The sequence below is a fragment of the Bactrocera tryoni genome, chromosome 3 (assembly GCF_016617805.1).
Source record: "Bactrocera tryoni isolate S06 chromosome 3, CSIRO_BtryS06_freeze2, whole genome shotgun sequence".
NCBI classification, from domain to species: domain Eukaryota; kingdom Metazoa; phylum Arthropoda; class Insecta; order Diptera; family Tephritidae; genus Bactrocera; species Bactrocera tryoni.
Window position 1 is genome coordinate 72,744,243 of NC_052501.1, and position 25,812 is coordinate 72,770,054.

General features: G+C 39.4%; 1 protein-coding gene across 2 annotated transcripts in view; it reads right to left on the bottom strand.

The window, feature by feature from the left end:
• LOC120771957 overlaps nucleotides 1-25,812 on the bottom strand; it is a 232,475-nt gene that overhangs the window by 36,890 nt on the left and 169,773 nt on the right. For both annotated transcript variants that reach the window (XM_040100270.1, XM_040100269.1), the window contains exon 4: nucleotides 23,119-23,603. In XM_040100270.1, coding sequence (XP_039956204.1) covers nucleotides 23,119-23,603 — 485 coding nt within the window. The remainder of the gene's footprint in view (nucleotides 1-23,118; nucleotides 23,604-25,812) is intronic.

The window sequence follows — 25,812 nt, forward strand, 5'->3', positions numbered from 1 at the left end:
CTGCTGAATGCTTAGTCCTCCCTTACACATACACACCGCAAACAACTATTTCTATGCATATCCTTTTTCGTATTTTTTCATCCGCATTGCCACACTGAGAATTGCTCTTCTTTATTTTCAACGATTTGCGACTTTATTTTAACAGTCAATTAGTTCACTTGCAGCTTTTTGTGGCACAACACCCTTGCTGCAGTGTCTATGTAGCGTGTTGAAATTCGATTGGCTGACATTTGAGCTTAAAATTACACTGTGGAGCGCAAAGCGGGGCGTCAGTGAAATTGGTCTTGCCACGAGAATTGAACTGTGCACCATATGTGTGTGGTATGAAAAGTTTAAAATTGGATTCCGTAATGGATAGCAAACGGGATTTGGTAAACATGTATGAAACTAATTAACCAAAAGATTAAAAGAAAACACAAAGAAAGCAAGAATCAAGTAAAAGCATAAACTGCGGCGCAAGCGATACCTTTCAGAGATGCATTATTATAGCATTAAAGGATATAAAGAGATCGTTAGCGTGATTTTGATCGGTCTATTTATATAGCAACTATATTACAGTGCAGAATTTCAAATAAATGTTTCAGTATAAAGCTCAGAGCTACACTATTTCCAGTGGAGTACCGCAAGGTTCTATAACAACCAAAAAAAATGTGAAAACAATTGTATATGCGGATGACCTCTTAGAGATAGCAGTAGTTTAACATCTGGATGACTTCCGGATCAAATGCAATGACTGCATAAATGGTTTGCGCCGATGGTTTGCTCCCATATCATGAGTCTAGAGCTGGCCGAGGAGAAAACAAAAGTCTTGCTCATAAGCTCCAGGGAAATTGAAGAAAAAATATCGCTGACCATAGGAGAATGTGAGATTACTTCACAGCCGCAGTTGAATTATCTTGGTGTAATAGTGGACTCAAGACTCAAAGTCAAGGGACACTTGGAAAATGCTACACACATAAAGCAAGTATATTAAAATCTAGAATGTTGGCAAATAAAGGCAGTGTGCGGTCCAGCCGACGACGTTTAATAACTAAGGTAATGAGTTCAGTTATTCTGTATGCGGCTACATTATGGATACAGGCGCTAGACATAAAATCATATGCTAGACCAATTAAAGCAGTGCATAGACTTTCAGCAATACTGGTGAAAAGTGCTTTCCGAACCATTTCAAATGAGGCTGCTATTCGCCAGTATGGTGGTGATTGGCATCCAGTGAGACGAATTCGCGCGAATATATAACTTATTAGAGACGTCTACCGCAGCAAAAACAGTGGAGAGAATCGGAGGCATCACAATGTGGCAACAACGGTGGCAAACTTCATACAAAGAACGGTGGACCGATAGACTGATTCCGGACATACATTTGTGGATAGGTAAACAATATGGAGACCGGGATTTTCACCTAACCTAAATACTCAGTGGGTATGGTTGCCTCGGAAGCTACTAATTCAAATACCGTCATGACTTTAGGCCATACCATCCGCCGTGTACAGAGTGAATAGAAGACTCTGAACACGTATTCTTTTATTGCCCACGGTCTTCAAGTATTATATAAGGAAAAAGCGGAAAACCACCCTTGGAGGTAGTACCACGGTGGAAAATTTGACTGCACTTATGTGCGAGTCCTCTGTAAAATGGAAAGCTGTCAGCAAAGCGTCAAATCAAATTATAATAGAGGAGACCTAAATATCCTCTTCTCTCTCATGAAGTAAAACTTTGTCCAGTGGTCCCGTGGAAGAGTCATGAGATGGGAGTAGGTTAGGTTTAATTAATGTCCCGCACTCTGGCTTTCGATGCTTCCTCCTACTATAAAAAGAAATCATTCTGAATATTGTCCAGTCAATGGGTGTTGATCCTGCCATACATCGTCAGTTGAAAAACCTCTTGATCTCTAGAAGGATCAGAGCAGAATGGAACGACGATAAAATGACAAAGGAAGTCTGTAGAGACACACCAAAGTTTGGGGTGCTATCTCCGTTCCTATGGACATTAGTGGTGCATAAAATGTTAAGGAACTGAAGTGACAAGCCCGACAGATGACATTGCCATATTAATATGTTAATAACGGTAATATGCTTAGATACCAGTAACAGTATTATGACCGACACTCTCAATACAGTGCAGAATTAAGCATCGCAAGCAGGTCTGGGATGGAATCCACAAAAAAAAAACGGATCTGCCTGTTTTCCCCAGGAAGTACAAAATCTGGTCATGGAAGCTGCCTTCAATACTTGGTACATAATTCTCAAACAAGAACCGCACCAATCACCTAGGGGTCTTTTATAGAAGCCTTTTGTGGAAGCACAAAAAAAAGGTTATCCATTGCCTTAAATCCTTGTGGGCAGATGCTCGACACAATCTGGCGCCTTCTTTCCTTCTCATGTACTAGTGCTAAACAGCAATTGTAAGAACAATATGCTGCAGCAGTGTGATGTAAGTGCTTACAAAAATATAACTACCGGATTCCAACAGAAAGGGTTCAGGGACCCTCTACACTGGGCATAACAGGAGCACTAAGACTCACTGCGCATATCAGGAGCTCTAAGAAACTGGCGAACCACTGCAGTATATTCCAAGCAAATGCCTTTGCTAATGGTTCTCTCTAGTGCATCAGCAGAGAACCCCAGAAGCAAAATGTACATGTAGAGCTAAGCGAACATCAAGGCTTTAACCATGTGACGCATATCGCCTAAAAGTGTCTTGGAAACTTAGGTCGCAGTAGAGAGAGTCTTCAAAGCCACTGGGGTAGTGTCGTCACTGCTACTGGGTGCCAGGTCACAAAGACATGGAAGACAATGCGATAGTGGACGGATTGCTAAGAGTAGAGTTCGGCTGTCACCAGAAAACCATGGAAAATTCATGTATTGTATATGTAAAGATCGCGACTGGAGCATGCCAAGAATAATCAAAACGGGATAAAGGATGTACTTGGGTGTTAAACTGCACAAGTCATGTTTAAAATGGTAGATCGGCATTATATAAACCTTTTACTGGCACTCTATAAACTGGACTGTAAGAACATGACTGGAATATATACTAGTCTATTGGCAGCATACCCTTGTAGCGTGGCACTGACGGATAGAGAAAACTACCGAAAATGTCGAAGCAAGGCACTAGGGAAATATTAGATAACTTTTTGAGCACTTATTTCACATTGGCAAGACTATGCCTTAAGCATTTAGGGATTCCACGGTACGAGACATTGGAAGAGGTTTCATTAGTGAGGCCATAGAGTCGGTTGAAATTTTCGTTAATCTCAGGAACTTCGTAACGGGTCTACATATGGTATTACAAAGCACCACAACAAGTTTAACCGTGGCTCTTTAGCCTAACAGACTAACCTTATCTAACCTAAAAAGCTATTCCCATTAATACCCCACGCAGCAAGGACATACAGTTAGCACTAAATGTTAATTAAACTCTATTATTCTCACAGCAAGTAAACCTGCTTATGTAACCGCAAGTAAGCTTACTGCACAAATCAAGTAAGTTAAATTAAAGCAAACGAGCTATGCTCGACATGTGTGTGCGTAGGTAACCGCAAAAGCTTGTTAGTAATGTGGTTAGCACAAGCGCAGACATTACTTAAGCCAAATAAATATGTTACGCAACTATATTTCGGTACTCTTATTTCGATAAATTAGAAGAATTGTTTGTTATGTATTTGCTTAGCTTTACTGCCTTCCTGCGCTACCACCTTACTTCCTTCTTTTTAGTTCCTCCTTCCAGCAGCCTGGTGTAAAACCACCAAATTCTCTTGTAATCCAAACGCTTTTTCAAAATTATCGCCTCAGTTTGTTTAACAAATTCATTTGCGTGCATAATTTGCCGCTTCGCAGCGTCACAAACCGCAGTGTGACACTTTGTTAACCAACAAAACGCACACAAGTTCCACACGCTGCACAGGTGCGTTTGCCACGGCGTATACGCAACCTCACTACACTACTCCGTTGTTGTCTGAAAGCATTTTGTTGTTGTACTAGTAGGTTGTATACAGTTTACCTTGCTTGCTTAAGCTGCTTACTTCCGGTTATTGCAACGCCTGCTGTCATAGTCATTTCATTACACTTCTGCCCCACAAGCCACCTAATCGCCGCTTTAAGTTCTTGTCAATTGCTTGTCTTTACTAAAGTCCGTGTCAATTTTAAGCGTTGAATATTTGCACGCATTAAAAGTTTTCACACATTTTACTACAGATTGAAGGTGTTAATTAGTGTGACAAATATCTTCAAATACCTTTGTTTGTGTAGGTGTGAGTTAGTTAGGGTTGCAAGTGTGGTTAAGTTGTTGTAAGGTGGTTATATTGTTGAGAAATAGTTGCGTTGCTGTAAAGTGTTTGTCATGTGGTTAAGCAAATTTTGTTACTGTTATTTATTTGGATTTGTTCATATTGTGGCTGCGGTTAGTTAAACTAACTTTTTCGATGGCGTCGCAAAGCAGTGTGTGAGTACAAAGATAATAGTAATTGAGTTCAGTTCACATTTTTATACTTTCTGAACATATTGAATGAATATTTTTATGCTACATTCTTAGCACCTAACGTTTATCTGTAACACGCTTCCAAAGCGAAAAGAATTCAAATTCTTTATACCGAATATGACTTTCAGTTTGGAGCTAGCTGAGTAATCCAAAAAGTTAATGCAAACAGTTCAGACCTTCCCCAGCCCTAATATACTCCAATATACTCTGAATAGTGGTTTCCGACTTTCCGACTTACGAAAGTTTCAAGAAGATCCGACGTTTTCGAGCCGAATTTTGTTCAGCGATGATGTCGTCCACGGTATGTAAACAAGCCAAATTGCCGCATTTGGGACGAAAAGCAAACCATAAAACAAAGGTTTGCTGTGGCTTGTGGGTCGGTGGAATCATCGGATCAGCAGCATCAGACCCTTTGATGCCTGAAATGGAAGCTCATGATCTCGACAACATTTGGTTTCAACAATACTTCGCCACTTCCCAACATCACATCAGTAAATGAATTTATTGTGAGAACATTTCGCTAAGCAGATAATTTCAGATTTTAGGCCGGTGTATTGACCAACACGATCGTATGATATTACACCGTTAGATTTTTTCCTGCGGGGTTATGTCAAATCTAAAGTCTATGCGGACAATCCCGCTTCGATTCAGGCCAGTTACATACCAATCGAAGTGCTCGTATGAGTAGTAGAAAATTGGACTAAACGAATAAGTCATCTGAGACGTAGCCGCATCCAACTTTTGAAAGAGATAATCTTAAAAATAAATGTAAAAGATTGTTCTTTCGATTGATAATAAGCACTTCCCATTATATCTGAATTCCAATCTGAATCAGGACAATGTGTTTCGCATTGTCAGATTAGCGTCCACTGCGTCAATTCCCGCCTTGAACTCTTAACAAAGATAACCTTAGGACTCGTGAAGGTAGTTGAATAGCTTCTCGGACTAGGTACCCAATATATGTACATGAAATTCGAAAACAAAAAAACTGAAACGAATATGGTGGAAGAATGTCTAAACCGACGTTGAACTCGAACAGTGTCCCGATCACTGCGCGAATAATCCGAAAAGAAACCCCTTTTAAAAAGCGGCTGCGGATGGTGAGCCAAGCTAGGGCAGGCTGACGTGCGGGTTGAACGTCCGCTAGATTCATGGAGGGTTTGGGAACCACAGGCAACGGCACACAGTGTTGCGGAAACCGAAAATTTTTGGAAATCATATTGCCTAAACTGTAATTTTAATTGTATCGATGAGAAACTTCTACAGATTGGTCAGAATGAAATCTCAAACAGAATGGGAGGAAAAAAAAATTTACACCGAAAAAAAATTGTTGGGTCAAATTTTCAACAAAAAGTCAAGTAAAAAAGTTGTTCGAAAAATTTACAAACAAAAAAAATTATTTTAATTCTTCTCTTTATTTCTGATAAATAATTCTATGATTAGTTTTTAAATAAAGCATAGGTGGTCCTAACAAGAATTATTAATGTCAAATTTTATGATTTTTCGGATATTTATTGAAAAAAACTCTGAAATTCCATAAAAAACGTAAAATCTTTTTTCATTTCTTATTTTAAAAGGTGGCAATAAAGGCCTTTAATTTGATACCGGTTTGAAGTCAATAGCTCTCAGTTTTAAGAGAGTTATGCCTCATTTTTGTGGAGTGCTAGAATAGATGTAGAATAAAAAAAAAAAAATTTGAAGATATTTTTTTATAACACAGGCATATTTTATTGCATTTCTATAGAAAAATTACAAATTATCAGTCATCTAACAATAAGTTCATTGCTTCCCTCTGATAATTTCAGGTGTTTCTTTTCTCCTTCAGTATTCTCCTACTTGCAGATTGTGGGATCAGAATTATGAGGCAGATAACGTAATATGTCTTCACAATTGTCTTTCTTGATGTTTTCCCTCGCATGGTAAGCCTTTGTAAATTTGAAGTCCTTGTTTCTTGGGTTTTCCAATGCTTCTTCTGATAGTTGCCCAATGGGGACCAAAATGAAACGAATTACTTTCTGAAACCAATATGATTAAATTATTCAATAAGTGATTTCGAGAATTTCCGTTCTATTTCTATGGAATAAATATCGAGAGTGATATACCAAAACGCTATAACTCCCAGGAGGGGTGGTATGAGCAGCTGATTTTTTCACAGTTCGTTGAAAACAAATTATGTAACATTTCTATAGTGGTGTGGAACTGGGACTCTCAGGACTTTTTAGATATTGCTACCTAACCCAAATTTAAAGGAAAAAATGTACCTTTAGTCGGGTTTCGCTATAAAAAGGTGCATATGAAAATGTCTCAAAACAACATTCCTTTGTTTTACAGAAGATACTTGTCCAAAGGCAGATTTTATTTCCGAATAAAATATCTGTCACCAAAATCAAATGAGATCATTTTGAATACAGCTCTGAAATCCTCTTTCATGAAAATTTTGTATATATGACTTCTAAAAATCAATTAAAAATCAACGGGCCAACATAAAAATAAGCTTTACAAAGTTTTTTATTTACTTGGAACGTCTGTGAAAAAATTGCATCATTAAAAACACTGAAAAAAATAATCGGAGAAAAGTTACTTTTCCACTAGCCGCAACACAGTGCGGCAGCTAGAAAATTGATGCCAGACGCCGCATGGCATTTGTGGAGGTGGACAATGGAAACCCCGTGCACCTCGAAGGTGCGAAAGTACGGATTAACACTACAATATTCACAAGATGGTCAGGTGTTCCGATGAATACTGTATCTTCCACTTTGCAGCGGTGCAGCCTTCGAGCTGGCGAGGCCTGGTGCAGAAATACCAGTAAAGGCTTCAATCACTCCACACTTCCACTACCGGTCGGTCCTTTCGCCAACGAAAAAGATGACATCAGGCTTGAAAGTGGTTTTTAGGACTCTCCCGACCAATGCCAGCGAGGATGTTCCATAGCCGCCAAGAACGACTTGTTGGTCGAACCGTGACTTTCGGACAGTTCGAGTATGGTTCAGATTTTCGACTGAAGTGTTATTTAGTCCTTCTGTCGCGAATATTGCTAAGATGGAACATGCATCTCCAGAAAGCGAAAGTAGCATCTTTTGCTCGTCTCCAAAGGGAAGGAGCCGATGTCATCCTAATCCTAGAGCTGCGGCTCAATATTAGCGGTATCTCTGGACTAAGGACGAGTAGCCATAAGCTGCCGGCGTTCAACAGCACTGGTAGGATCAGAGCTTATACACCGGTCCAAAACGAACTGAATAATTTTTTTTTTTACCTATGGCTCGACGGCGATGCCGCAGAACTCTGGCACGGCTCAGTCTGTATGCTGCATGATGATGACATGGAGTCATATTCAGTGATGTTGAAGAATATTCCGGCGTAGGCTCGATAAAATAAAGTCATTATCACGCCATCATTGGTCCGGGCACTAACCCTAAGTGCCCTGTCTAGGGAAGCGCGGATATAAACGCTAGAGGTAAGCTAATTTGTAGTGACGATCCCGGTATTAAGAATAAGCGAAGCTCCGCCGCTTTTGTAACTGCAAGCAGGGAAGAAGTCCTTGACCTCACTTTGGTATCAAGGGAAATCTCACTCAATCTATGAAGGGCGGGTTCTTAAAAATACTCTTTCTCTGTTCATAGTGACTTGTATATTAGTTTGAATATAGACAAAGCAAGTCCAGTCAGAGAAACCTTTAGAAGCCTAAGGAACGGGGATTGGAATCTTTATGGGAAAATTATCTTCTTCTGGTAGTGCCAGATAGAAGCTCAATGTGATCTGCCAGCGCGATCGATGAGTACGTCGAGATCTTCAATTCCGCAAGTAGGTTCGCCCTTGAAAGCTCTTGTCCTCGGAAAGCTCGAAATTAATAGGGCACATAGTTTTGTTTAAATACCTTCAGAGCTCAATCAGGATCTTCGGCGCAATGTCCGAATACTATGTAAAAGCGCCCCGTGTGTAGATTGGGTATTGCATAAAGCGGGACTTGATACGTACAAAATTGAAATTTGGAAGTCCAAAAGATATTCTTGGATCTTCTTTTGGGAAAATGTAGAGAATTGTTGGGACTGTCATGACTTCTTCAGGTATAGGTTTATTTTCTCAAAGAATCCTCCCCGTTGCGGTCTCTGAGAGGTGATGCTGGAAACTGTGAGTAGTGAGAAGTCACTGCGACTACTTCTATATGCTGGGAAATGTGCCGGGGAGCTCGTGTACCTTCGCATTCTGATCTTGGACAAGCTAATAGGTCCAAGCTAATAGTTCTACAGTTTCGAACAATATCACTGTTGCCTGATATTCAAATTTAAATGCGAAAATGAGTTTCCGGTTACTTCAAAAAAACTAAATTAGAAAAAAATTTACATAGCTGTGCAAAATAATTTCTTTTCCATTGCGAAATGCTGTCCAAACAACTTTAATGAACAGAATTTTTACAACAAATTCAACAAATAGTTTGCGCAAATTCTGACAAAATTTCAACTCACCTTGCTGCTTATAGAATTTTATGATTATTTTGTAATTTAAATTTTTTCCAGCATGCACTTGTGTAGTCTCGCGCCCGAAAGTGTGCTTCGCAGACAACTTGAGTGCTTGAAAAAGTCAAGTAAACATGCGCTAAATTGTTTTTTTTTATTATTTGCTCTGCAATATACCACTTTTTTACAGTAGTTTGTTGCTGGAATTTTTCAAAATTTTTTGCATATTCCCCACTCCCTCAACATATTTCATTTTCTGGCTGCTCGCTTGCGCCACCACTTTTATAGCCTGAAGCGCTCAATATCCCACAAGGCCTGACTACTTTAAACGCTGGCGCACACATATCTCCATTACATGGCTACAAGTGCAATATTTGCCATTGCCCGCTGGCGTTGGAAAGTTTTTCACGAGCAAAATCGCAAAAAAACACGAAATAAACCTGAAAGCAATAAAAGACTGCTGCTGGTGAATTGAAAAAAGCCGGAAAACTTTCGAAATTGCACTAAAATTGTTTAAAAATTGAAAATGAGTTCAAGTGGCGCTTTTAACGAGCTTCTAAGTGGGCGTGTTAGCATATGTTGCTCGCATCGCACTACATCTCCAAGTGGCGAACCGAACGTAGGGCGCAGCACATGCATCCAGGCAGCCAGGCGCTCGAGTGCTAATAGTGGTAGGCCACTGCAGTGAAGTGTGCGACGCGTAGCTGCTGCTACTGTATAATTTATATGCCAACAACGGTGTGCTGCTGCTCCTACTAATACACTCCAAGTGCGTGTGTGTGTGTGGCTGGCTGCGTGTGGGCTCGACTTAAGTGCTTAAGTGAGTGAGGTGGCAAATTTTTGTGCGACTATTCTCTCCGACAAAAGCCCTTAGTTAAATTTTTTAAACGCCGCTCTAAAGCTTAAGTTAATTTGGGTGTTTAAAATTGCGAAATTTCGCTTTTGCGCTTAATGGAGAGCGCGAGTGTAGTCAGTATAAGCCTTTTATGCAGTAAATGAGTAAATTCTGTTGCATACTTTTAGTTGTTTCAGGCGGATTTTTTATTAAAAAATAACAAAAACGGTAACTTTGTCTGCACTGAAGCTTCATACCTTTTACAGTTGCTTTTCTTATGGCATAACTGAGTGTAAAAAGGAATTTATCTTTAGTTGGATCAGTCAGCTTGTATGAGAGATATATGCTATATTAGTATGATCTGAACAATTTCTTCAGATATAGTGGCACTGCCTCGGAGAGTAATGTGTTTAAAATTTTGTAAAGATATCTTGGAATAAAAACGTTTTCCAAACAATAACTTCATATTTAACCCTCAGTTTGTAGGGCAGCTATATGTTATAGTAGTCCGATTTGAAAAATTTCTTCGAAGAATATAGTAATGCTCTGAACAATAGTCTGTGTCAAATTTGGGTACGATACCTTGGCAAATAGAAAAGTTTTCTTTACAAAGACTTATTCTTGGTTGGTCAGTTTGGAGGGCAGCTATATGTTATAGTGGACCGATCTAAACAATTTCTTTGGAAATTATAGTGATGCTTTGGATAATACTGTGTGTCAAATATTGTGAAAATACCTTGTCGAATTAAAAAGTTTTTCATACAAGAACTCAAGTTTGATCGGCCAGTTTGTATGACAGCTATATGCTATAGCGGTCCGATCTGAATAATTGCTTTGGGTAATAAGCTGTGTCAAATTTCGTGAAGATACCTCGTCAAAAAAACAAAAAAAATTTTGCATACCAGCACTTGATTTCGATCGTTCAGTTCGTATGACAGCTATACGCTAAAGTAGTCCGATATCAGCGGTTTCTACAAATGAGCTGATTCTTTATGAAAAAATGACATTTGCAAAATTTCATTTCGATATCTGAAAAACTGAGGGACTAGTTTGCGTATATACAGGCGGACCGTCGGACAATCTAACAATCTGACGGACGAACGGACCTGGCAGCTCTTTTACAGGTATATAAGCACTTGATAGGGTCTCCAACGTTTTCTGTTGGGTTTTACAAACTTAGTAGACAACTTAATGTACCCCGTTCAGCGTATAATTACTAAAGATGGCTTTTAGTAACCAAAATAGGTCAAAAAATATATTTCCCTAAGTTGAAAATTACAAAAAGATAGACAGGAGAAGAAAGCTCTACTCAAATATACCCATTCCTTACTTTTTTTTATTAGAGACGCTTTTCATTTTGCTACTATAAGTTCAATAGCATGTATAGGTCTCATTGATTCGAGATAATACAAAGTAATTTAATCACAGTATCGACTGTTTCCAACAATGAGTCTATAGGAATCCTGCTTATACATATATGACTCATGACTCAGCTGTGCCACTAAATGGTCCAATTTCAACGTATCTAAATCAACCAACCCGTAAAAACTCCAAACTCCCTTATGTCATGAAGTCCTCTTAATATTGTTCAATATTTCAAACCAAGCCAAATTGCTCTTAGTGGAACTTGATGCATTACACAAACTGCAGCCATGAAATATATTGGTTCCTATTTCTATGTAGTAGCTCAATTTGACTTCTGTGACGATATAATTAGGTTAGATTAGGTTTTATGGCTGATTTGTATGATAGAAATCGCACTTGGACTGATTTGTTTAGGCATTTGTGAAGCCAGAAAAAGAAATACTGCCACTACATCTTAAACTTTTTACTTATATTCTCACTAGCTCATCGAGATGTCTGAAAATGTGATCTCTGCGGTGTGTACTCCTTAATCACGCAAAGACAAAACTATCATTAATGAAGTTTTAAGATTGTAAACCTTGGCATTAGCCATGGCAACGAATTTGTGACGGGCTCAAAGCGCTTTGTAGAGTTGTAAGGGACTTACGATCTAGGTTTTGAGGGACTACTTCTGGCAGGTGCTCTTACGCTGTTCAAGTAAAATCCATCTCTAGCATCGACCTCTCAACATTTCGGTTCCTCCGAACCCTTACCATACCATGTATTGTTCTAGATTTGAATTACCTAATACATAGTTTGGAAAAATTTTGGTTTAAAACACTTTCAGGAATCTTCCTTGAAGTGCTATTAGGATGATAGTCTCTAGTTTTTCTGCAACTTAGCGGTTTTTAGACCCGACTTTTGAAGGATAAATAGTTAGTCCGAGACTTATAGGTATTTTAGACCCGACTTTCGGAGGAAACATAGTTAGTCCGGGACGAATCGGTTTTTAGGACCCGACTTTTGAAGCAAACATAGTTAGCTCGGGACTTATCGGTTTTTAAGGCCCGAATTTCGAAGCAAACATAGTTAGTCCGTTACTTATCGGTTTTTAAGACCCGACTTTCGAAGCAAACATAGTTAGTCCGGGACTTATCGATTTTTAAGACCCGAATTTCGAAGCAAACATGAATAGTCCGGGACTTATCGGTTTTTTAGAACCAACATTCGAAAGAAACCTTATTATTTGGTTGGTACTATTGCTGCATGGAATGCTGGAAGTTTTTCAGCGATCCAGTAAAGTTATAATTCGTATTACCTGGAAAAATTATTGAGCAATAACTTAATTTTGAACTTCGGATAGTTTGAAATTAGCTGTGGTTCAAGTCTGACTACACATTGATTAAAGATAGTCGCATTGAAATCTTTAAAAGTACTTGAAATCTTTTCAACTGATATGTGAAACTCTTTGGACCATTTATAGACCAGTTATCAAGTATGCTTTTGCTTTTTAAGACTTTGAATTAGAGTTGTCATTAACACTCAAATAAGCCGATCGATAAATAAAAATGTACAAATGTTTCGTTCGCACATTAGTCGATTCCACATAACCGGAATGGATCTGGATTTTTATAACCTAAAATTTAATACTCAAAAAATGATTAAGTCCCCGGAATAACAGGCCTTCTTCTTTTTCTTCATTGGCGGAGACAACGCCTACGTGGTTATAGCCGAGTTTACAACAATTGGCCTTGGCCGTATGAAATCCGGCTCAATTCCAGTAGCGCCGAACCGGCTGCCTTAAAAATTGGTCTGGATTCTTAACTACAGATACTATTATCGCGGCAGCAAGAAACCGGTCGTTGTGAAATTTTAGAATAGTTCAGAATTGCAGCAATTTTCTTTTAATTTTTCAGCTCCTAACTTTATATTCACTCTCTCGCCAAACACTTGCTTCCACACTCTCAAAACTCTCCTTGCCTTCGAAGTATTTTCGCACCAAAGTAATTTTCCAACTTTTGACCACTACACATTTTTCTTCATTATTCGATTACTTAAAAGTTGGCTGAGTAGAATTTCTTGCTCAATATTGCAACTTCCCAACACGCTCACTTAAATATATACGCTCACAATATAATTTAAAGTGAAAATAGCACTCCTTTGTATCGACTATAAATTGAAAACTAAAGGGCAGCAGCCGGCAGTGAATCGAATTTGCCATAAAAGCCGGAAACAACATTTAACTGTAGAAATAATCGAATAGAATTTCTGCTAACTTTTGTGGTGTAAATTTCCAGAAGCAGGTCAACATATATGAGAGCAAGTGTAACGTGTCCTTGCTGACAAGAAAATGTGTTATGAAGAAGTTTTCTGGAGCAAATGCGCAAAAAACATAGTACAACATAGAATGGCATAGGATGACATCAACAAGAAAATTAACGGAAAACTAATAGCAGAAAACTGTTGCCCGTAGAAAGGCATAAATGAGAAGGAGAGAGAGTGAGAGGGAGAGGCAGGGCGAAGAACGTTGCGAAATTCCTACGGCAGCTGCCAAAAGCAGCCAAGTCAGGCAAGAACTTGTTGGGTTGTGCTGCCGACTGATTGTTGTTGTTTGTTGCGAACTTTGTTTTTGTAGTTTTTTGTTGTTGCTGTTATAGCCTTGCTTGTTTTTGTGCAGATACATAGAGCTTTTCGTCTTACTTTCAACAGTTTCTTAACAAACATTTATTCGGGCGTTTGTTGGTGTTGGGTAGGTGTTGGCTAGGAAAAAAACTAGCTGGGGGTTTTTGGTCACAACTCCTTGATATATTTCTACAATTGTTTTCGCTCTAAAGGAATGTTTTGCTTGGCTTTTTCGTATTTCAATGCGTTTAGCTTTTAGTTTGGAAGTTTAATTGAAATAAATGTGTTGGATTCTTCGTTGTTTTTTTTTTTTTTTTGATAGTTTGGGAAGCCTGTCTTCCATTGGCTGAAAATATGAATAGAAACATAAATTATAGCCCTACGACTGCGTGGGCTAAATATGAGTCTAAGCTCCGATAATTTTGATGTCTAAAATGTGCCAAGTTCTGAAAGATCAATTGTCGAAAACTTCGGAATGGAAATCGTCGAATTCATTCGTCATGTAAGCACTATTTCGGTTAGCCAGTAGCTAAAATAACACAAAAAATCTTCTTGGAACCAATTGGAAGATCAACATCCCCCAATTCAGACACGAAAAAGTCGTGAATGCGTATCATATACCATTCTGCATTACTGCACCATTATGATCAAAATATGGACCAATGATTCCCTAAGCCCATTAGATCAGATGAAATTAGTTAAATAAATGAGGATTTCATAGTGGCCTAAGGTCCTTGAAGCCTTTAACCTGCGCCTACACACAGCTGTGCAGCCAATTAGCAGGTGCTCTGGACTTTGAGGCTCCATGTCGCAAGAACTGACAATTCGCACAAGAAGCTAGGCCCATGTTATTTAAGTGCTTCTTTAGCTAACAATGGCCAGTTTAGAAGGCGACAAGTAGCCCGAGTTTGTCCCTTATGTGGTTGATTTCATTTAAAACTTTTATGGTTGTAACCACCCAATCGAAACTTGGCGCGGCGCATGCCATGAAATTGTTGCCAATACTCCTAGCTACCCACTCCTTTATCCCTGCGGAGCAACGCTTTTATGGTATGAGGGTCCACCACAATGAAGGGTTCAGGTCCTACTATGTTAGTGGTTGCTATGGATCGGGCGAACTCATCAGGCAGTTCCTTCCCGGCTACACTTTTGTGACCTGACACACAGATAAGGTCCACTTGCGTGCGATCCGATAGACTGTTCAGCCGTTTTACACACTCCTGCACCAATATCGGTTTGCTCTCGTATGTATGTAGATATCGCTTTTAGTGCCGCTTGACTGTCGCTGAGTATAACTATACGTTTATTACGATAGTTGCGTTGGAGGTTTATCTCTACACACCGACTTATAACAAAGATCTCTACTTAGAATATGCTCCGAAAACTACACATAGGTATGGGGAGTTTGGTGTGTGGTCTTGCGCCTCCTGCGCGAATTTCCTCGGCTATTTTCGAGCCGTCAGTTTATGGCTTGATTACACTATCCCAAAGCAGTAGCTCGTGAGCGGCATCTTTCCATTCAGCCTTACTGCTGAGGGTAAGCTCGAACTTCTTAGTGAAGTTTACACTTTTGGTAATGTTGTCCCTTGTGAGAAGAGCCAGTGGTATTTCGCCATTTAATTCCTTTTTACGCCGGGAAGAGATGCCAAACCCTTCTGTTGTCATTTGTACGGTGTGTGTTTGGCAACCTGACCGATTTCTAGGTGAAGGGGTGTGAGATCCAGCATGACTTAAAGTGCCGCCTTCGGACATGTGGATATGGCACCCAACACACAGATTCAGGCGAGTCGTTGCAACTTCGATAGTTGAAGTCCTATCGAAGTCTGCGATGCTTTTGAGGCCCTAGCTGCCGCCCGTATGTGATTATTAGTCGTACGGTCATGGTATCTAGTACAACCACTTGACAATCCGTGGCTTGCGGCCTCAGTATATACCAGCTAGCCGATTTCATACCATAAGTGCTTCAGTAGCACCGGTGCTGCTTCCACCGCAGAGCGCAATCCAACGTGGGACCAAGGTATTTGACCATATTAGTCATATAAACAATAGCTTGTGGTTTATCATCATTCGAGTTTTCATTGAAACTCTGCTTACTCCGCATGGTATGGCGTATTACTGCCTACTAATAACGATGGAATTTGGCATTAGTGATTGTAAGTCCAAACAGCGGCGTTTTCTCGGAAAAAATTTGTTTACATGAGATCACTATAGCATATAGCTGCCCTAAAGACTGACCCATCAATATTTGTATACATTTTTTTTTTTTTTTTTATTTGGGAAGGACATTGTAGCTTCACTACAACAGAAGTTAAGACTTCTTCTGCTTACAATATTTGGATTAACTTTACTATATAATCATTGCAGCTGCCGTTTTGGTCGCAAATTACGTGTTTAGCGGCCCTAAGCGAGTTAGCAGGGGCTGTCCACAAAACTTTAATTGCTGGACGTGAAGCAACAATTACCTGCCATTAAGCTTTCAACAATTGACTGTAAACAGTTGCAATTATACAGGTATATAATTCAATTAGAGTTAATTATGAGTTGAATAGCGCGAAAAGCTGAGTGTGTGAGAGCGGGAGAGAGCGCAAGCGGGCATACAATACGAAGGCGGCGCTGGCAGCAGGAGTTTTGAGTTAAGGTTTTTACGAGTTGCGAATTATCAACACGCCATAAAACGCGAGGAGAGTAAACGATACGGAAAGAACAATGCCAAGCAGGTAAAAGTTCGACGCCAGAACAATACGTAAGTGTATATGTGGAGCGTGTGTGTGTGCGCGTATGGCGTGGTAAGCGCTTTTGCACGAAAAATCGCTGAAAATAACTCCATCAGCCGGAGCAGGAGCGAGTTATGGCCTTAAGTAGTGGCAGGTAATAATTTGTGGCATGCCACATTTTTGCCGCATGACAAGCATACACAAAAAGAAACACACACACACACGCGCTGGCCTGCTTGCATGCGTATTTCTGCACTTGTTGCGGCCAACTTGCTGCCACAAATTGCAGCGCGCTTTAAGAATGCCAGCAGGCCACGCGTTGCGCGCGCGTCAAGGTAATAAAATTACAATAAGAAATTGCAACTTGCCACAAGCACAAGTTGTTGGTAATAAGCGCATATGTGCGTTTGTGCAGCGCAGCTCAACCGGTTAAGTGAGTGCATGGTTGCATAAATGAAGTATGTTAAGTGGCATAAGCGGCATAATATGCACGAGGATGTATGTATGTGTGTGATTATATAAGTATGTGTTTTTATGTAAGTGTGTGTGCGTTTATGTAAGTATGTGTGCGTATAGCTGTGTGTATCTGTGTGGAGTGCATGTTGAACTTTCGCCTCCCAATCGGGGTTTAAGCTGTTTATACGCAGCCATGCGAAATACATACACTGCAAGTGTCAAGTTGCAGCATGTGGCATGTGCGTGTATGTGTGTTGCATGCATGGCTTGCGCTATTTTTTGTTGCAAATGTAAATAGGCAATTCAAATGGAACATATATTTGAAATTTCTGCGTGTACGCCCAGTGTAAAAATGTCATAATTATGCAGTTGCAATGAAGAGTAGGCACAAAGGGTGTGGCAATTGGTCTTTGCTATATGTTTAAATTTCGCAAAATTCTTTTTTCGAGATAACAGCAGTCTTTCGAGCGCACAATACAGACCTTTTCTTCGAAGAAATTTTTTAAATCAAGCAATTTCTTCGGAGATAAGGTCTAGATTTTGATCAATAACTTTGCATAACAGGTGCATGAGGGGCAGAAGGGTACAATCTCGCAAGATTTAAGGAAATGATCAACCGCCCACGAGACAAATTCCGCCTGCTTGTCGCGCTCTACACAGAGCACAAGCTGAAGGCCCTAGGTTCCATCTACGTAGACAGAGATCACATCACCTCAGTCGCGCTCAGCAGGCTTCTGGAATTGTTCAGAAAGCAGAAGCTTGGTGACCATATGTGATATAGGAGAGGGCATAATAGACCGTAGGTGGCAGTGCAAAATCTCAACTATTACTATACATCTATCTATCTATCAAAAAAATCTTGCACTCATAAATAAACGAAGGTTTTTGAGCTAACAAAAAACTTGTTAAGGCGGTCAAGATTCCCCGGTCCCCTTCAATAAACTCTGAAGATGTGTATACAGAGATATTTCAATATCAGGAAGGCAAAAGCCGGAATATAGAGAAGAAAGTGGCAAGATGGTTCAAATCTTCTCCCATTCTATAGCTTTCGCAAAGAAACTCTGAACCTAGTGAACAAAGTCCAGCCAAAACACCTACAATCGCGGCTAGAACTACCTTGCTAAGTGCAAATTTTTCGATTCACTTTGGACCAAAAGTATCTCGCAGTCCTACAAGTTATGGTTGTTGACCAGTGCTTGCCGAGCACACTGCAGCTTGAGAAGTTCAGCGCTAGAACGTAAAAGGACAACGGAAACCAACCCGCTTCCAATCGGATGAAAAGGAAGTAAGAATGCCCTCTCTAGGAAACTCATGGCTTTGCAGTTTCCGCAGATTCCGGCGTTCCCGGGCACCAACAGAAGACTAATATGGAGAAAGCTTGAAGCTAATGCTAATGAGGTCATGCACTCAGGTGGTCTGCTCGAAGCCAGTATAACCGCTCGGCAATCGGAGTGATTCCACATCACTCTGCCGGAGGCCGCATTTCGGAGCATTATATCTATAACTACCTTGATGGCAGACACTACCACTTGAAAGGCGCTACAATGGTCGGGTAGCATGAACCATGTACAGTTCGTGAAGAGCTCCAGACATAAGCCCCACACCTTATCCTTCTCATTAGCTTCGATTACTGTTTGAAAAATCTCACTGTACCTCTTTCTCAATAGCTTCGATTCGCCAAAAAAAACCCACGCAGGTCAGTGAGTGGAAAATGAACCACCAGGAGAAGGTTCCGCAGTGCAAAGGTCTATATTGTAGGGAATGCAAATGAAGTAATCGCGAATTCATTGTGTCCCTGAACGGAGTCTCTCATTTAGCCAAAAAGTTTTCTGCACCAGAACTTGATTTTGACATCAGCTAAATGCCATAGTGATCCGATACAGGTGCTTTCGACAAATGAGCAGCAAGAGAAGAGGAAAGAAAGGAGGTGGAGTCCGCATGTATACGGATGGACAAGCGGGCAACGTCCGGTGTGTTTAACGTGGGTACCTGTTGACGACAGCCTTACCCCACGGCGCTCAAAATCACAGCGGATCAAATCGATGTGTTGATCAGTGCCCTGGAAGTGCCAGACATTTTCAGTACCCATTGCTAGTGTGGAATGGACACGCTAACCACCTTGGTTCGAGTTCGAGGCCCATCTAAAACCTCTGCTGTACTTTTGGTCCAGCACCCGGTTACAATACACGTTCAATTGACAAAGTGTCAGTTCCTCCCGCATTTGTGTTTTAACCACAACCACCACGATACTCCCCGAGGTGCCAGTCCATATGAGCATGTTGGAGCGAACTCCATCGGCTTCTGCTCCCCGTGATACCAGAATTAAGTCTCCGATCAGACCTCGTGGCCGAAACTGCTAGCAGTTGAGCTACATACTGTCTACCCTAGACTGGTGACAAGAAGCTAACCCTAAATCTCAGTTAAACACAAACAATTCACGCGCAAGCGACCTTAACTGTTCGGCATTTCAACTAGTGAAGAACACGATGCTAACATTTAAACGTTCATTGGTCCAGCTCCCTAATGTCCGAGCACAAACTTGTACTCATACTCATATTTTGATTTATACTCATAATTCTACTCATACTCATACTCACATTCATATTTGTACTCATATTCAAACTTGTACTAATACTCAAATTCGTACTCTGACTCATATTGTTACTCATATTCAGATTCCTACACAAACATACATATTAAAATAATTAATTGATTAGCTACATTCTGCATACTAATATTTGACTTGTAGACACCGCTTAATTTCCTCATATACTTGTGTTACCAAAGTACCATGATTCTACATTAATATAGATACATACATATATGTATGAAAAAAGTTATTTCATAGCGTTATGAGTGTGTGTGTGCAGGTCTATTTTTCTTATTTTTATTAGCGTCGAAATTTGTTGCTTTCCTCCAACGCGCCCCCCCTGCCACATCGACATAATGCAAAATTAATAAACTCGTTCGTAAACAAAAGGCGAAAATGGAAAATAATAAGCCAACGGCGGGCAAGCTTTATGGCCCGTTCTGATTGTGTGTACACTTCTAACGTACATATATATATATATATACATATGTACATTAGAGTGATTCAAAAAAAAAAACTTTTTTTATTCGTTTGGTACTCGGAAAAATAGGTTCCTAGACACCTCTAAGAAAGCCTCTCCAAAAATCTATTCATAATAATTATTTTTCATTGAGTTATAAAATTCATAAGAAATAAATAATCAAACTTTAACTGTTAATATCTTTTTAAACGGTTGGGTTTACGAAAAAAATCATAAGGAGTCCATATTTTAGAGCATTCAATTTTCTACAAAACCTAATTAACAAGATATTTTTTCAAGTAGTTGGAAGCGAGATATAAATTTTTCTATCTGATAATAAGAAAAATTAGAAAACCGTTAGGCGGAGGACCTTCCCGTTACAATTAAAAGTCATATTTGGAGAGGCTTTCTTGGAGGTGTCTAGGAACTTATTTTTGCGAGTACCAATTGAAAAAAAAAAATTTTTTTTGAATCACTCTAATGTACATATATATGCTTATATATAGCATATCTAGCTGACTTCATGTTTACATGGCGAAAATTAAGTAATTTTTCTCTTTATTCTTTTATTAGTTCGCACATTTCATACCCCCAATTTCATAACATGTTTTTTGACTGAGTTTTCTTTTACTCACTTCTCCAGCAAAGCTCTTAATCAATTCCCGCACTTGCCTCCACACTCGCAGCAAATGATTCCACTGGGTCTCATTATGGCGATTTAACGATTTTATGCGAAACACATACAGACAACACATAATTTTATACACATGTTGGGGGGTCATAACTCCATTCTACATTCTATTCGCCTGCCTTTACTTCACCACCCACTCATACTCCCCTACTGCCTGCTTTTTCCAACTTTTTTACTCATTTCCCATTTCTTGTTTGTTTTGCTTATCCACTTGTCTTCTAATTTTCGTATTTCATTAATATGGCAATATTGCCGGCGGCCTTGAATATATAAATATTTGTTCCACCAACCCCAACTTGTGCCTTGTTGGTTTCGGCAGTTAATACTTGTAATTTTTTTGCGTTTTCGCATGCAACACCATTATTTATTCATTATCTTTTTCTATTGTTTTCTTTTCGTTTTTGCTTTTGTTTTTGTATTTTATTAATTTTGCTTATTGATTTGTCGTTAGCGTGTATATACTTTCAGTATTTTTTTGTTTTTGTTGGGCTTTAGTCTGATAATAAATTTTATATGCAGTCATTCTCCAATGGGGATATGAAGTGTATGTATGTGTGTGTGCGATAACTCATATTTTATAACGTAAACATTTTTATTAACCTTTTTTGGATGTTTACTCAGTGTCTATTGCTTTTAAGGGGAATACAGATTTTTTTCTTTTTAATTAACTGAAATTGATGAAAATGGCTAGGAAATTGCACTCCGGAGCAATAAATCTACTACTACCTTAGTGGCTGCAACCTCGGCCTGGAAGACATTGCGATTTTCCATTTTCCAGAAAATTGAGTTGATAGAGAGCTCCTGAGAGTAGACCCTTCCAACAAAATTTCTTCCAAGCTTTGACCCATCCAAAAAGAGTCTTACTGCCGTCTCCTCCACTGGCTTCTTCCCATCCACAACACCCACGTCACTAAATGGTTAAAAAAAGAGCCACCAGAGTTCGCCAAACCAAAGCATGATCCAAGTGATCCGGTACGAAGTCAAAGTGAGTTAGAATTTCCGAGTGCTCAGACCCGTGTTCTTTTAGGAACCCAGACTTTCTCAGTCTGACGGCAACTTTCGCAGCCATACACCTTCCGGCAATGTTCACGGGCTATATGTGCAGTATGGCTGTAAGTGCCATGTTTGGAGTGGACTTTAGTGCACCACACATGCTGATGAACGCCGCCCGTTGAACGCTTTCCAATTTCTTTGCAAGCGTGGTCTTTTCTAGAGCCTTCCATCACATAAAGACTTCAGTGAACGTAATAAGCTTGACTATGACTATGATATCGTTGAGCCAGTGGACCACTTTCGGTGAGAGACCCCATCTTTTGCAAATGGCACCTCTTTATCAATATGAAGAAGTCAATCGATGACGTGTTTGCTCTCTATTCGATATTCGGCTTCCATGAATACGTCCTATCCAGAATAAACCCTATATATTTCATTGTATCCGCTAGTTGCAGCTGGAAGACTCCCGTTCGTGGCAGTGGTGCCCGTGGCATCTTGTGTCTTCTACTGAATAAAACCCTTGTGGGGTTTCCCTATTCACATTTCGTCGAACACGTGCGTTTCCCCATTCCGTTTCAATCACTCCGTCGCACAGAACAATGAAATTGAGATGTGTAAGATTTGATTCAACACCAAGACCATCCAGAGCAGATGCGACTGCTTCTGGCAGGACGTTATTGAAAGCTCCCTTTATATCATGGAAGGTCCCAACAGCGAAGTCCTTAAGCCTCATGGTTTCCTTAAGCCATGACACGATAGAATGCAGGGCAGTATCCACTGACTTGTCTTTAATATAAGCATGTCGCGCTCTTGATAAATGGCTTCTTGGAATGCGCCTCCTTATGTAATAGTTCATCAGTCATTCCAGAGATTTTTAGTAAGAAGGAAGAGAGGCTGATGTGCCTGAAAAAATCGGCTATCAAAACAATAGAGAAGAGATTTCTCTAATTAATTTCTATATATTAAATATTCATATACACGCGAACTAGTCTCGAAGTTTTTGAAATATCGAAAAATCCTTTTTCTCCTTTCCGTTCTTTTCTGCAGCTACTCATTCGTCGAAACCACCTACATCGGATCACTGTGTCATTTAGCCGTCATACAAAAGGACCGATCAGAATCAAGTGTTTAGCAACTTTTTTTTTATTTAACAAAGAAGCTTTGCGAAATTTTGAGTGGACTATTCTTGAAAAATGTATTTGTAGTCTCAGAAAAAATTATTCAGATTGGTCTAAATGGTGCTCTGGCTTTATGAAACCATAGTTAATCCAAATATGTTTTATGAGGTCGTTGTCTGGTGGAGGGCGCTGGGTGAAAATATGAGTAAGGTTAGAATTAAGGCTTCGGAGGGCATTAAGTCAAATTTAAAAAGGCGAAAATCAGTAATTTTCTCTATCACTCGTGCTATAAGCTGGAAGGATTCCTAAAACTTTCTTCCACTCTCAACTAAAAAGAACACATTTTTATCTTTCTCACTCACCTCATGTCCCTTTTCCTGCTGACAACCGCCCAGTCCACGTTTCAGCAGCACATCATTATCCAAACTGTCCGCACTGCAACGCCTCACATATTTACTGCCGCCGCCACCACTACTCACGCCCATTGAACCAGCTGACGCCTCGAGCAAATGCCCGCTCTTCTCACCGGTCACCTGCAGGTGATGTGTTTGTTGTTGATAAAGATCATGTGGCGGCGGTTGTTTCTCCTTCTCTCTGTGACCCTTCTCATGTTTATGCTGCTGATGATGGTGGTGTTGATTGTGCGGCTGGCTGTGTTGATGGCTATGGTGATGATGCTGATGGCGCGTTAGCCGACAACAGATACGCGCGTAGGTACATTGTAACGCCTCCGCCAGCAGCGCACCCAAACTGGAGAGGCACATCAACATGAGCGGCACACCGATTAGAGCATACAAAATAGTAGCGATTTTACCAGCGGCAGTGCGAGGCGTCAAGCTGCCATGACCTAGTGAAAATAGGAGAGAGAAAAATTTTCTTAAAAGAATTGAAATTGAAAATGATTTAAGAGTTTAAGTTTTTCTTGTGGAAACGTACATAAGATTAATTTTCTGGTTTTACTGTGAACGGAATTAGCCGTAGCCGCAATTTTGTTAATTAAAGTTGAGATGAGATGAGTGTTGATGTCAAAACTTGTTCTCCAAATGGAAATTAATTCTGTTTTGAATTTAATTCAGATTAATTGAAGTTTGTAGACGTGCAAAAGTAACTCAGGCTGTTTCCTTTTAAGTCTGTTTTTTTCTATGGTTTTTTCTGCCCAAAATCACTAAACGAGATGGTGGAAATAATGTAGAAAACTGATAAAAAGGTACACAGAGCTCTACGGTCAAAATTACAAAATCTTAATAGTACAACAGAAATTTCTCAGTTTAATCGATTAGTTTTATCGACGGATTCTCAAGTTCGGTTAGAACTTCCACAAGATCGACTATTAAATGCGAGACCTTATCATAACTGTAGCCGAAATTGTTTTTTCTTATATTTTAACTGCTCAAAATCATAAAAAGTGACAGTCGGTATAAGGTGGAAAGCTGAGAAACGGTGCTCCAAATCTTCATTGGACATCTTCCGGGAGGCCTTCGGAAAAAAATTACAAAATTTTAACAGTACAGCAGAAATTTCTTAGTTGAATCGATCAGTTTCATCGAGAGATTCTCTAGTTCAGTTAGAACTTCTGCAAGATCTACTATGAAAAGCAACAAATTATCGTAACTGTAATATTGTTTGTTTTTTCCTTCTTTTAACCGCTCAAAATCAATAAAAGTGATGGTGTGAAGAAAATGAACAGCAGAGGAAAGGTGTCTCAAATCTTTATCGGACTTCTTCTGAGGTCTCTTCGGTCAAAATTACAAAATCTGGACAGAACAGCAGACATTTCTTAGTGGAATCGATTGCTTTCATAGCGACGTTCTCAAGTTCGGTTAGAACTTTGACAAGATCTGCGTTTTATGATAGCGACATATTATTGTAACTGTAACTGTAATTATTACATCTCCTTCAAAATGCTCAAAATCAATGGTGATGGTAAGAATAAAGTGAACAGCTGAGAAAAGGTTTTTCAAATCATCATGAGTATTCTTTCGAAGTCTCTTCGAGCAAAATTACAAAATCTGAACAGTACAGTAAAAATTTCTTAGTTGAATCGATCAAATTTATCGATAGGCTCTCAAGGTCGGTTAGAACTTCCACAATATCAACTGTGAAAAGCGAGAAAAAATCGTAACTGGAAGATTGGTTATTTTTAAACGCTCAAAATCAATAAAGTGGTGGTTTTAACAATGCGGACAGCTGAGAAAAGGTGTTTAAAATCTTCATTGGACTTCTTCCGTGGTCTCTTCGGCCAAAATTTAAAAAAAAATCTTGACAATACGGCAGAGTTGCTGAGTTGAATCGAAAAGATTCTCCAAGAGATTCTCCAGATCGGTTAGCACCTTAACAAGATCTATTACGTAACATAAGGATAAGAGTGTAAAAAAAAATAAAAGTGGATGACTTTTGGTGAGAACGCTTTGCCAAGAATTTTTTATCTCCTAACTTTTGAAGAAACTTACAAGATATAATGTTTCTTTAGTTCTTTCTAGAAAATTTTGTCTGCTTAATAAGACTAAGTGATGAATTAAGTCATATAATAAGCCCGGCATTCTAGAAAATCACAGTTTGCTTCCATTTCCATCGGAAGGAATGTGGCCTGACAGCTATTTCCTGCTCCTTGAGGTATAGTTTGGTGGAAAATATATATTTTTAAAAATTAAAGTCAAAATGTCTGCTGAAACAGTTTAAGAATCAATCACAACAATTTCGTCAAAAATCGCCAAGCAGTGAACCCCAAAATAGTGTGGTAAATACCAAAGAACTGTTCATGATTTATTCCACTTTGAAGCCGCGCCTGTTAGGACTTGAAGTTGCTTACTTACAGAATAATAAAAAATTCAGATCATGGGAAAATTTACTTAAATATGTCTTGTTAAATTTCCTACTTCACTATAATCTCTTCAATCAATTTTACGAGAATGTGGAAGCAGCAAACAACGTACCCTCAAACATGTGTTAACCAAAAAATGTAAAATATTTTTTGATTTTAATAAACTGCTGAGTTCACTTGAATTTCAATATTTCCTTTTCTCTTCCCCATTCTTCATGAGCGAAATATTTTTTCC